Here is a 12,227-nt window from a genome sequence, read left to right as displayed (position 1 = left end):
AATGTTTATCTTAGTTTGCCACAAATCTTAAAATTTGGCAAATTCTTTTAAACTTACTGCTGGTTGAGACAAACCAGCCCCTTCTCTCTCTACCAGCGGTAACTTACCTGCAGTGAATCACAGCAGCAGCAGAGGGAGGAGGACAGAGGACAGGAGGAAGGACTGATACTGACTGATTTTTAGAAAGAATGAAGAACACAGACATCACTCAGTATTTTCATGTCAGGAATATGATTATATGATTTAATGTACTGACATTTTAGATTTTTTAAAAAGCAATTATTTAGTAATGAAAAAGAACTGATAAGAGTATCGATAAAGAACTGAACCGATAACAGCATCGATAAGAATAGTAGTATCAATAAAATTCTAATGATACCCATCCCTGCTCACGAGAAAATGGCGGTGGGTAAAGGCAGTTAATTTTGATAATTTATCACTTACTCACAGTTGAGGAGTCCATCTCTGGGGAGAAAGAGGGGGGATTGCCATACCGTTTTCGATATGCAAGAATATTTGTTGCTTTGCATCTATGACACATTGTGTCCTTGTTCTGATTCATTTACTTTATTTATAAAGATTAAACATGACAATTAACTTTAGTTTTTGTTGTTATTTGATAACTGCTAATAAATAAAACAATTTGTATAGGGGCAAGTAAAAATTGACTTTGGCCAAGTAGAATTCTGACCCAATTGCCCGGCCGGGCAAGTTAAAAAAACCCCCAAAAAACCTTAACGTTGAACCCTGCAAGAAAAGTCGATTTGTCGATGACACTCAATATCTGTAGCGCCATGGGGCCCATTTTTCCTCACTCTTGTGGTGTGCTTGAAGGTGTATTTATTAGACGTGTTGCATCCAGATGCTGCCACCTTTGTCAGACAAAGTTTACAGATGTGTAGTGCTATTTGTTACCGGAGCGCACTTAAGACGCGAACGATGCCATCGTCCATGACCACTGAGCCCTCTACCATTGTAACATTGTGATTTAACAGCCCCCCCATTTTATTCATATGATCTGCTTAATGAGGTAACTTAAGCATAGTGTTAACCGTTCCTGCTGCCGCTTTCAGAAGCACAGGGAAGACTTTATTTTCCTCCAGGACTGAAGTTTCACTTTTACCCAGCAGCTGAGAAGCAAGACACGGGAACGTCTTGGGTATTGAGGAGCTGCAGCTTTTATTCATGGGCAAACTTTAACCTACACTGTACATTTACTGCCACTAGACAACTTCACTGCTAACCTTTCCCTCTGCTCCTATCGGCAACACCTGTCTGCTCTGAGCACAGTCACCGTCACTCTCTCACACACTCAATACGCACTGCCCTGTTCCTTAAAGGAACCACGCTACTCTTATAACAAATAGGAAGGGAAAGTAAAGAAAGAAGGGGTGAGTAGGTGAGGATGGGCTGTGAATGGGCTCAAATGCCCCCTGACAACGATGTCATCGTCCATCCCGATGTTTCACTGTGGACATCATCATATGCCAATTTGGTAGACATCGCCCAACCCTAATGCAGAGTAGTGGTCGACAGATATGGGTTTTTCAATGGCTAATGCCGATATTTAGGGAGCTGGGCGGCTGATATATAATGCTGATATCAAAACAAAGAAAAGTCATGTGTAATTCCATTATTCCATGGACATTACAATCAAATATACATGGTTATCTTAGCCAGTAACATGTTTTAGATGGAATTTTTATTAATGAAATACAAAAATACATTGGGTTATGCTGTAGAATTCAGAACGTGACTGGTATTTAAGGGAGAGCGGGGTACAGTCATTCAACTGCGTTATTCCGTAGGCTACATTATAACATAATATATATTTAACGCCAGCCAGTAACGGTTTTAGATTAGATTTGCTGTCATTTAGGATGGGAGAAATGTGTTAACATTTAGAAAAGACGATGGTGACTGAGCAAATGTTAACAGCAGGGTGCATGAGAGTTATAGTACAGGGCTCAAAACTAACTTTTTCACCACCTTCCCAAAACTCACAAAGGGGAGCGCTAACATCGTTCCACAGCAGCCACACTGACAAAGCTGCCTGATGTGTCTGCAGACATTTTTTGTTTATCAGCCTTGTGAGCGCAGGCATCGGCCGATGCTGATTATCTCAGAATGCAAGATAATCAATCGGCCGACCGATTTATTTATCACTAATGCAGAGGTCAAGCTCATCTAATAGGCTAGGCTGTGAAAATGTAGCTAAGCAAGCTTTCATTTCCTGCAGGCATTGTGGATGCAGCACAAGCTGGCCAAGTTTAACAGGCTGGCTTTGTAATGTTTCTTTGCAAATGCATCACAAATAAAGAAACTGTCAGAAGAATGAATGACAAATGAAAGGATGTTTTGCTGCCTTTTCATTTTACTAGTTAGTGTTAGCAAGCTACAGAGTGCCACTCAAAGGCTACGGCAACTTTTAACGTGGAATGTTTTTTGCATGTTACTCAATGCATGAGTTGACATTGTGAATCAATCAACGCACCTTAAATGTCAATATGACAACTATGACCGTTCCATTTGTTTCTATTGGCTCTCTTGCATGTAGGGCTGGGTTTAAAAAATCGATTTTCTGATTCAAATCGATCTTCATTTGAATGATCTGATATCGATTCATAAAATCCAAGATCAATCTTTAATATATGCCTTTTCCTGTGGATGTGAAGCTTTAATCCCATTAGGGCTTGTGTCCATACAGCCCAGCGTTTGTTTGTTTCTTTTTTTTTTGCTGGCAGAGAAGCGCTGGAGTGAAGCGCTTGTGCAGTGAGAGAAAAACGCTGCGTGTGGGTTTTGTTTCTATGACAAGCAGTAATTGACATTAGCTAAGTAGCTAAAAAGAGAAAAAAAAACACAGGTCAGAAAAATCTACAACATATGCTAACTTACATGTATCACGGAGGTTTTGTGAGTTGAGTGAAAATCTGCCATTTAGGTATACAGGTTCCTGGGGCTCACCTGAGACTGAGTGAGCATTCATCAAACTATCGATGTCTAATCTTTCTAACAATCTATCAATCTTTTTTTCTTTTAATGCGGAAATAACAGCACAACATTTAGAAATGCAATACGTGATGATTAAGGGACATTATTTCAACCTTAAATGTCAAGTTGTTTTTCTTAATATTTAGGTTGAAATAATGTCCCTTAATCATCAAGTATTTACATTAAGAATTGACCCTTTAAATCACCTATAAGAGAGCTGATATTTTCACTTAGACAGCCCAGTTTTTTTATTTGATGAATGTGAGTACTGATAAGTGAAAATAAACTAAATGGGTTTTATTTCTATTTTTAAAAAAGCGAAACGATGGTGGGGGTGGTGGACAAGTAATGTAATCGGTACATGCTCTAACACCGTGTGACACCGGTAACACCGACTTCCGTGGCAAGCCTAATATATGGCTGATTTATCAGTCAGGCTATAGTACATTTCACAATCCAGGCAGAAGAAAACAAGTCCTGTCTAATTTATAACATGCAGTATTTTGCAATGCCTCAGTGTCATACAGTGACCTTTGCATTACTGAATGTAGATTCAGTTTTCATGTAAGGTTTCAAAGAATGTATATGGTTGTCAACATCCTACAGTTTTACTTTTAAATCTCCATTTTTTAAAAAAGGTTGCAGGAGAAGCACATACCAAGGGTATAAGTTGTAGTTGTAATGAAGCTCTTGTTTAGGTGTTTAGATTAAATGTTAACTCACTCACACTAAAGAAAAATATTATCCAAATTTTTTAATCTTGTATCTGAATTCTGCAGTATTTATGGCTTATTATTTATTGCTCCTGATCCTGTGTTCAGCACTTCATTGCCCGGAATGAGTCATTTACATAAAGCATTCAGCCTTTATGACTGCTGTCCTTCAGCCCCATTCTGAAATGGATTGTGCACACTGTGTCTGGATGAGTTGTTTTTCAATCAGCCAGGAGGACTGAATGCTATCGGTGACTGGTTAATGCATATTAATGTAATTCATCTTAGCTTAAACTTTTGTCTTTTGCCTTTTGATTTGATTCTCTCTTGTGGATTTGCAGACTTGAACTTCAGTGGAAACTATTATTTATTATTAATGTAGTATGAGTTTGTAGTATGAGCTAAAGCCTTTTTATGTTGTATTGTAGCTTAACAGGTAGTTGGGATTCTCAAGTGTATCTGGTGACCTTGTTAAATCTGGCAATGCACACAATTGGGCATTTTAAATGATACAAAGCACAGAGTAGTATGCATGTATAATGTCTCAAAGATAAATGCTCCTCTGCATTACAGATCTGTGTCAGCACCCTGTTCTTTTCCGCTGAACCCACATGGTCAATAAATTCTTGCTGTTTAAAAGGCGCATGAGTAGAATTATACTCTCAAAGATCTAATGAAATGATGAGGAATTGACCTTCAGGACACATGGGATTGATTCTTTACCACCATCCTCGTGGTAATTGGCTTTGTATAGTTCTGCTCTGAATTATAAGTGAGTTGTATAGACAATGTATGTCACACAAGTGCACTCAGTCCTTCAAGGTTTACAGTTCAGAAAGGCAACAATGGTTCCGCAGAGATTAGAGATGTGCTTGGTTCCAAGTTAAAAGGCTAAAATGCAGCATCAGCATACAAAAGTGAATGAATGCACGACTTAGTACAAAGTCTCCATTCGACCCATTCTGATTAAAAGCTGTAACGGATTAGAACATGCTGAAAACTGCTGCATTCATTTCTTGTTTGGCAATGAAAATTAGTGATCCAGCTGATTGCTTGTTTAGATAATGAATAGATGAGCTTCACATCATTTACACTTATGCCTACTGAGAGAAAAGCCAATGATTTAAAAGCCTGGAATATACTTTTAGCACCACAGCTTTTTCTCAGGTGATATGGCCAAGTCAGCGATTTCAATTGAAGTGGGAGTGGCGTGGAAGGCCATTGTGCAAAATTGAACCAAATTCGACGTGCAGCATGTTAAACCATGTGTAAAATCCTCGCGATGGGCTTAGAAAACGATCCCTGGCTGGAGCCGCCGCTTTCCCCCCACCTCTGTCTTTAGGGATGGTCACGCTCATTTCTGTGCTCCACTCATAGGAGCCTTTGAAGGAAGAGGGATGTCCAGGAGCCCATTAACCTCCTCTGCGCCTGTGCACTGATTCCTGACACACACCCAGACACCAGGTCACAACCTGTGAAAGCAACCGCCTTTTCACACAACATAGTCAGGTCTTTTTTTGGTTAGCGCATGCTGTCCTTTTTATTTTATTTCCAAGACTCCAAGAAAGATACTCAGTGTGAATTGTAAAAATTTTCCAAGTGATATTAAGTGTCAATTTTGCAGTGACACTTATTTTATATTTGTCTAGTGTTGACTGCAGGCTTGTTTGTCTGCTCATAAAGCTGTTATGACTCTGGGCCGCCTGTTCAAAACTGTCTAAAAGTGTTAAATTAACTCTGCTAGCTGTGGGCATATTTTAATACATTAAATCACTGGCATGGTGATTTTTTTACACTCTCACAGTTAAGACTCACACTGACAAAAAATGGAGTAGAGAGCATCATCATTACTTCCTTTTAGAGCCTTAGAGAGGGTGTGTGGTAGCCCACATTGGCCCCTTATGACCTTATAATATTTTATGATGTTTTTATGATGGACCCAAACTGTCACCATATATGCATAAATGCTTATTGTTCTGCTCTGACATTTGCTAAATGATCCTTCTAAAACTGATCACGGGATTACTGATGTTCCCTCTCGAAATAGATGTAAGAAAGTAACCCTTATGTCACACAGTGTAATTGTTTTGACAGTTTACCAGAGATCAGAACTATTTCTAGGTGTTCTCCATTGGTGAAGCGTCTTCATTAGTCAAAAAGCGTGGGCGGGACTCTTGCTCTCTGCAGCGAGTCAAAGAGAAAGGCAATAAAGGGAGACAGGAGCTGCACTTTGCCGACGAGCATCTCTGCCGTCCTGCTAGACTACAATTGCTGCCCCCGGATCTGCGAAAATACACAAGGACTTCTCTAGAAAAGGCAGAGTTCATCAATGTAACTCCGGTCAGTCCAAAACTGCGCCGTATACCTGGATAAGTCCATCCCGACGAGAAGAGAGAGAAAGAGAGAAAAAGACAGAGACAAACGCGAGTGGAGTGTCGACGTAAAATTGTGAGGGAAAAGAGAAGAATATGATTGTCAAGCAGAACTTGATCTTCATCCTTTACAGCCTCTGTGCAAGCGTCTTTAAAGGTGAGCGCTGGATGTTGCTGTATAGACGGGCGTGGTGTGCGGGGAGGTGGTGTCTGCGTTAAGTGCAAAGATCATATATGTCACACGTGAGTTCAAGTATTCAATACAAAGAGACCTGATTTTCCTTTAAAATCATGCGTGTTTGCGCAGCAGTTTTGGCCGGATGACGGCTGTCGTCTGCTGTCAGAGCCGACTGTGCTGGAATGCCTGGAAGTTGAATTGTGCAGCGCAATGAAAAGCAGAATGCGGCTGCACAAGTTTTTGTATTGGAGACAACTTGGATGTTGCCCTTCCTCTGTTATTAAGTGACAGATAAAAAAATTTGGCTGCAGATGAGTCGCCTGCAGTCGCCTCCTGTTTGTCTGTTCATCCAGTTATGTCCCCTGGAGCTGACACAGGGATGCACGAAAGGTTACAGCAGCTGGTGGCGTGCGTCTTGTTTGGTGTGAGATCGTGTCATTTTTAAGTCAGACTGTCGGGTCTCTTTGGGCCTTTTTATGTAATTTCACACATGACTTTTAATCAGTGACAGTAAGTCTTCGATACAGCAATGACTGCATCTGAGTGGAGCTTTTGTCTCCAGCACGGCTAGTTTGCGTACTGTGTGTAAGTGTAGGCAGGATGTGTGTGTGTGGCTGTGCGCGTGCGGACGCATTCTCCAGGAGTGTCTGTATGCATTACTGACCGTGCAAGCCATGTAGTCAGAGTTGGGCTGCTGGGATCAGACGCAGGTAAGGTTGTCTCTCTGCAGCCAGGCATCAGTCTTCTCATGACAACTCCCTCAACTCCCCACAGACCGTCCCGCTCTTGGACATGCTTGCGCAGCCACCGCCCTGTAGGCGACCAGTGCGCAGATACCTAACGCCTACAGGGGTGTGTGTGTGTGGGGGGGGGGGGTCTGTCAACGGATTTCATGTCAGGAACTCTCATATCAAAGCAAAAAAAAATAAAAAAAATCCTGCTGGATGACATCAGGAGGAAGATGTTTTTTGTCATTGCTGACTCAGTACACTGTAGTGATGAGATAATTGGAGTGAGACTGACCTCTGATTGGAGTGTTTATTCATATACAGCTGATAATTCTAATGATTTAGAATTAATCTAGTAAACTATTTGTGTTGATGATCTCTCTCAAGTACCCCACTCTGAGAACCAACACACACCATCAAATCAGTAAGAAACCCACAGTCAGAGTCTCTCATGTAATTTCCAAATTGCATCATCACATAAAAAATCAACTTTTTAAAATGACTCCTATTTCAGTCTCAGATTTTGTTCACCTCTGGCCACACAATATCAAACATGATATTTTGTGTCAGTCCATTATGTGCACAGCCGGGGCTTATTTTAACTCAAATGCTAGGCAGCTTAATGATGTTTAAATCTTATAAGACTGACTTGTAAATTTCTCTTTAAAATTACAAAATATATTTTTTGCCTTGGTATATATTGCTTTTGGCAGTCTTGCTGTCTTTCCCTTCACAAAATGTTCACCCCACACATTTGTTTAATCTCAATGAGCTGTCCAACTTGAGATGCCATCAAGTGTATCTGGGATATGAGAATTAGTCTCCAATAAGAATTGCATACATGGGCTATGCTGTAAGGAAAGCCATACACAACATAAAGTAAATATCAATGATGTTAAAAGTTTGGGAATATCAATTTGGTAGCATCTTTCATTAAAAGGTGGCAGCACCGTGAGCACTTCCAAAAGGAAGAGTTTTCCATACAATCCTTCCTTGCAAAGCGTTACCACACAAGAAGAGCAAATAAGTAGACTTAAAGGAAAACTTCGGTATTTTTCAACCTGGACTCTATTTTTACCCTACAGAGATAAACCTTTTTGTTAAAGAGTAAGATCCTTTGTGTTTAACTAGAAACAGCTGTTATAGCGCTCTCCTCAAAGCCACCAGACTCCATTGACAAATACAGATCATTGTAAAACACACTTCATTCAAACTTGACAGAAACAAAATAAAACTCACCAAAACTGTCTTGGTTTGTCTTCCCACTGTTCCAACAATCACCAACTCTGGTTTGGTTGATATAAACCCTTAATTCACAGAGTTAGATGGGAAAATATTCTGGCTCTACATGCTCTTTCCCCCCCGCTGCCTCTCTGATGCCTGACCTCCCTCTTGCTCCTCACCCCATTATTTTCACATCTAACTTTTTTGTTTATTTCTTGGATTACCTTTCTCAAGCACATTTTAACTTTTTTTAAAGCTGTGCTCAAATGAATGGAAACAGTTGAAACTGATGGTATGCTTTGGAAAATGGTTGGAAGTAATATGCTGCATGTGAGTTGTAGTTAATGGGCAATATGGAAAACCACTGCATGCTATCTCTAGATTAGATTAAATTAAATCGGAAAAAAAAGTTACCGGCATCCAACCTACTACTCACATTATTCAGTTGGCTTCAAATAAGGATTAACGTTAACAGAGTTTCTCTTGACTGTCCCTCAATATTATAACATCGCCCAAGCCTGTGGGAGAAGCCACGTTAGCCACGCAACATGCTAACGCCAAGTTCAACAGGCTAACCTACAAAATAAACAGTAAAACAACATAAAACATGACAAAACCTACAACTATCAAGTTTGTAGTCAGGTCACAGACAGCTGGTATCGATCCATCATTGAGCTTGAACCGTTACCAGTCTTTAAGAAAGCAGTCCATAGTAAAATGCACACATGTTGCCATCAAAAATAAACTTTATCCACTCAGCTCTTCTGTCCTCTGACGCTGGGGGGCCAATGTAACGATCTGTGCTGGTTCTTTGACATAGTGTCAATTAGTTTGAATCTGAGTAAATAAGCTCAGTAAGTTATTAGCAGTCTCCATTAGGTTTGGCGAGTTCAAAGCTGTGAAAACTGGGGTGTTTTGACTTCCTGTCTTAAAGTCTATTAAACCATACAATTATTAAAACAGAAACACATTTGTTGAGTAAAATGTCTGTCTGAATATTATTTGTATTCATAATCAATGTTATTTCTAACACAATATAGCCTATCACTCAAAATAAAATACATCAGGTCGGCATATCCCTTCCCCCCACAAAAATAATGGATTAAGAAGCGCCTTTCTCCTTATCAAAATAACACCAGAGATTGTACGACCAGTGAGAATTTGGTCGGACAAGAGCATATCGACCAACCAATCGACCAACTGACCAGAAGGTGTCAGTCCTAGTGATCAGACTTTAGGCTTTTCCTGCTCTAGAGTACATCTGTAAATACTGTAACATGGACAGCAAGAGACCAAAAGGTGCAGGGACTAGCATAGAGAAGAGAGAACAAGGCACAGAGTTTTATCATCTTGTCCAAGAGCTCTGCTAAGATAGTGCTTCAAGAGGTACTATAAATATTTATGCTATGTGGCTTAAGTTTAGACACATGACCTAGGAGTGCCCAGGGCGGTGCCCCAAAAGTCTGTGTAGAAAGCACTCAGAGAGCACGCACCTCCAACAAGGCTGCACAATCCTCCAAACTTTATTAAAATGGCCAGAAATTTTTAATCTGCATTGAGATAAGGATCTGCTGCAAAATACAATACAAAGAAGTGGGCAATTATTGGACACACATGCCAGATTTTTTTCATTCAAGTAAGAGCAGTAGTTTGTGTGAAGAATTCCCTATCTTTTGGTGTTAACAAGTCCTTTTAATAAACTGCTGGTGTGCATCTAGATCTGGTTCTGCACTAGGCCATGGCTTAACCTTTCACCAAGTTTCATGAATCATTCATCTGTAAACAATTTCTGAGATATCGTGCTCGCTAACACACAAACAAACCAACAAATGGGACTGAAAACATAACCTCCTCGGCGAAGGTAATAAGGTGCATGCGTCTTCTGTGCGATCACAGCCTAATCGACAGTTAAATTGCAGTGCACTGCATCGCACACTGCAGTGACACTGTAGACAAGACTTCAGCCTCAGCAGCTCTGTTCATGCTCCATAATGCTGAGAGTCATTTCATGCAGGCTCATCCTTCTTAGAACAACTACACTATTAGTATTTTGCTATAATGCATTGCTGGACTCATATCTATAGCTGCAGCCTATGGAGTGCTACACTGCCTAAATGTTTAATATGCTGTAGTAACAGAATAGATTAATTCTTATGTAGAGTTACTGTACTGCATATCTATACTCTCCTCTCTATTTTGTGTCCTGCCTTGTGCTTCTGCTCTGAGTGTGAGATCCTGTTGTGCTTGTATGTGCACCAGTGAGAACTTCTGTCACTCTGTGAGGTGTAGGTGTTATGGTATTTCACTGCACCAGTCATCACAATATATTTCACCAAAGGTAGCTAATGCAGATACCTGACATACTTGTCAGAGCCAGTTAACAGGTTAGGTGGCAGGCAGGCTAGTAATGCTAATTAGCCATGTGGTGCGGCCATACTTAATCTCTTTGCAGAACTGTGGGATGGTTGTGTCAGAGATGGAAGTTTTATGATCTGTGTATTTCTTTGTTGGCCACAGCTTCTCTGGTTTGTACTGACATTCCTTCTACTCTAGTGTTTCATCACTTTCCTTCTTACAGAGCCCAAAAAGCTCCCATACCGCCAAGGGAACTTTTCTTTTGTTTGAGCATGGAGCCTTTCATCATTTCTTATCTCGTCAGATATTTTGGCAAGTACAACCTGCAGGTGACATTTGAGCGTTGGTGAGTGTTTGACCATAACATGTGGGGGCAGTAATGAGGGCAAAGCGGAGGATAAATGAAAGTGGCTCACTTTTTTTTTTTAAATGTTTTTTTTTTTTTTTTACAGCATTTAATCTGGTATCAAAACCACAGACATCAAAACTACAGACAAAAAGAGACAAGGAGGTTGAGGATGAATAATTCCCTCACAATGTAAATGAAAAATTTCTTCCCTGATTAAGGAGGGAGTTGAGGCAAGTCATTAAAAATGCAAAAGCGTCTTGTAAACGTTTGATGTTTCCTTTTTGAATATTGGCCTATAAGAGAAGACCCATCCATTTTTGAGGGTTATTTGTGAACATATTGTGAATGGTAGAACAGGATGTCATGTTATTCATACTAGCTCATGTGAATATACTGTATGAGATAAATTGTTACACAAAGTTATGTAGTTGTTATTGGAAACATGTCAGACACTACACTACAGTTGCCAGACCACCCATCAAAATGATCATCCTTAGGACCTTTATAAAGTTCCCACAATAACATCAATGTGTCTGGAACAGCTGATTATGATTCATTAATGATATTCATACAATATTACATTGTTTTTATTTGCATCTTTTTTGCAGGAAGGCAATATTTGACACACAAATGTACTGGAATTCCAATATATAGCTCTTTCAAAAACAAGAATTATGCACAATACATGCATGCATATTAATGCATACATTACTTATGATAAAATGCTTTAAATTATTTAAATGTTTTCATTTGCATTCATTGGGATGGAAATTCCAACAAATAAGCAAATAAAATGAATGTATATGATTTTGAACAGTTTATGCTCTGTATGCAATATGGTTAGGATTCAGCATATTATGTCACAAAATCCGATCAGCTTTCACCAGCCTAACAATAGCGTGAAATATCCATTATGTATAAAAACAAAATTAAACACAGCAGAATTTCAGAGGATCAGGATTATCATCAATCGTCAAAGTGTTTCCTTTTAGCTTTCTTGTGTAGCCTACTGTTGTCTGGGGCAGAAACCATAGGCCTATTGTAGAATGCAGTGAGGAGTACTTCTACTATTTCTACTATTAAAATGCTTGATTCCAGCAGCAGCTTTCACAACACTCAGACAGTGGACATAGATGTGAATAACTGTCCTACCTGCACAGTCGATTTGTCATTTTGAGTGTACTATAGGATGGCAGTCACTGCATCACTTCTCAGGTCTTTTATGTGAAAATGGAGTTCTGTTTCAGCTTGAATCTGGGCATATTGAAAATCTCTCTGGGACCCAAACGAAAGTGAACCCCAAAGTGTCACATATTG

At 39.8% G+C, this 12,227-nt stretch overlaps 1 protein-coding gene across 4 annotated transcripts in view; it reads left to right on the top strand.

The window, feature by feature from the left end:
- The window catches only part of cadm2b (cell adhesion molecule 2b), a 164,811-nt gene that overhangs the window by 14,750 nt on the left and 137,834 nt on the right, over positions 1–12,227 (top strand). The window contains exon 1 of one of the 4 annotated variants that reach the window (XM_044202894.1): positions 5,856–6,233. The exons of 1 other annotated variant lie outside the window; for it this stretch is intronic. In XM_044202894.1, the coding sequence (XP_044058829.1) occupies positions 6,173–6,233 (61 nt within the window). In that variant the 5' untranslated portion in view covers positions 5,856–6,172. Of the gene's footprint in view, positions 1–5,855; positions 6,234–12,227 lie in introns of those variants that run through there. 2 more of the 4 variants (XM_044202892.1, XM_044202893.1) reach the window with 2 other exon arrangements.

Source organism: Siniperca chuatsi, linkage group LG7 (assembly GCF_020085105.1).
Source record: "Siniperca chuatsi isolate FFG_IHB_CAS linkage group LG7, ASM2008510v1, whole genome shotgun sequence".
NCBI lineage: Eukaryota > Metazoa > Chordata > Actinopteri > Centrarchiformes > Sinipercidae > Siniperca > Siniperca chuatsi.
This window is presented reverse-complemented; position numbering and strand designations above follow the sequence as displayed.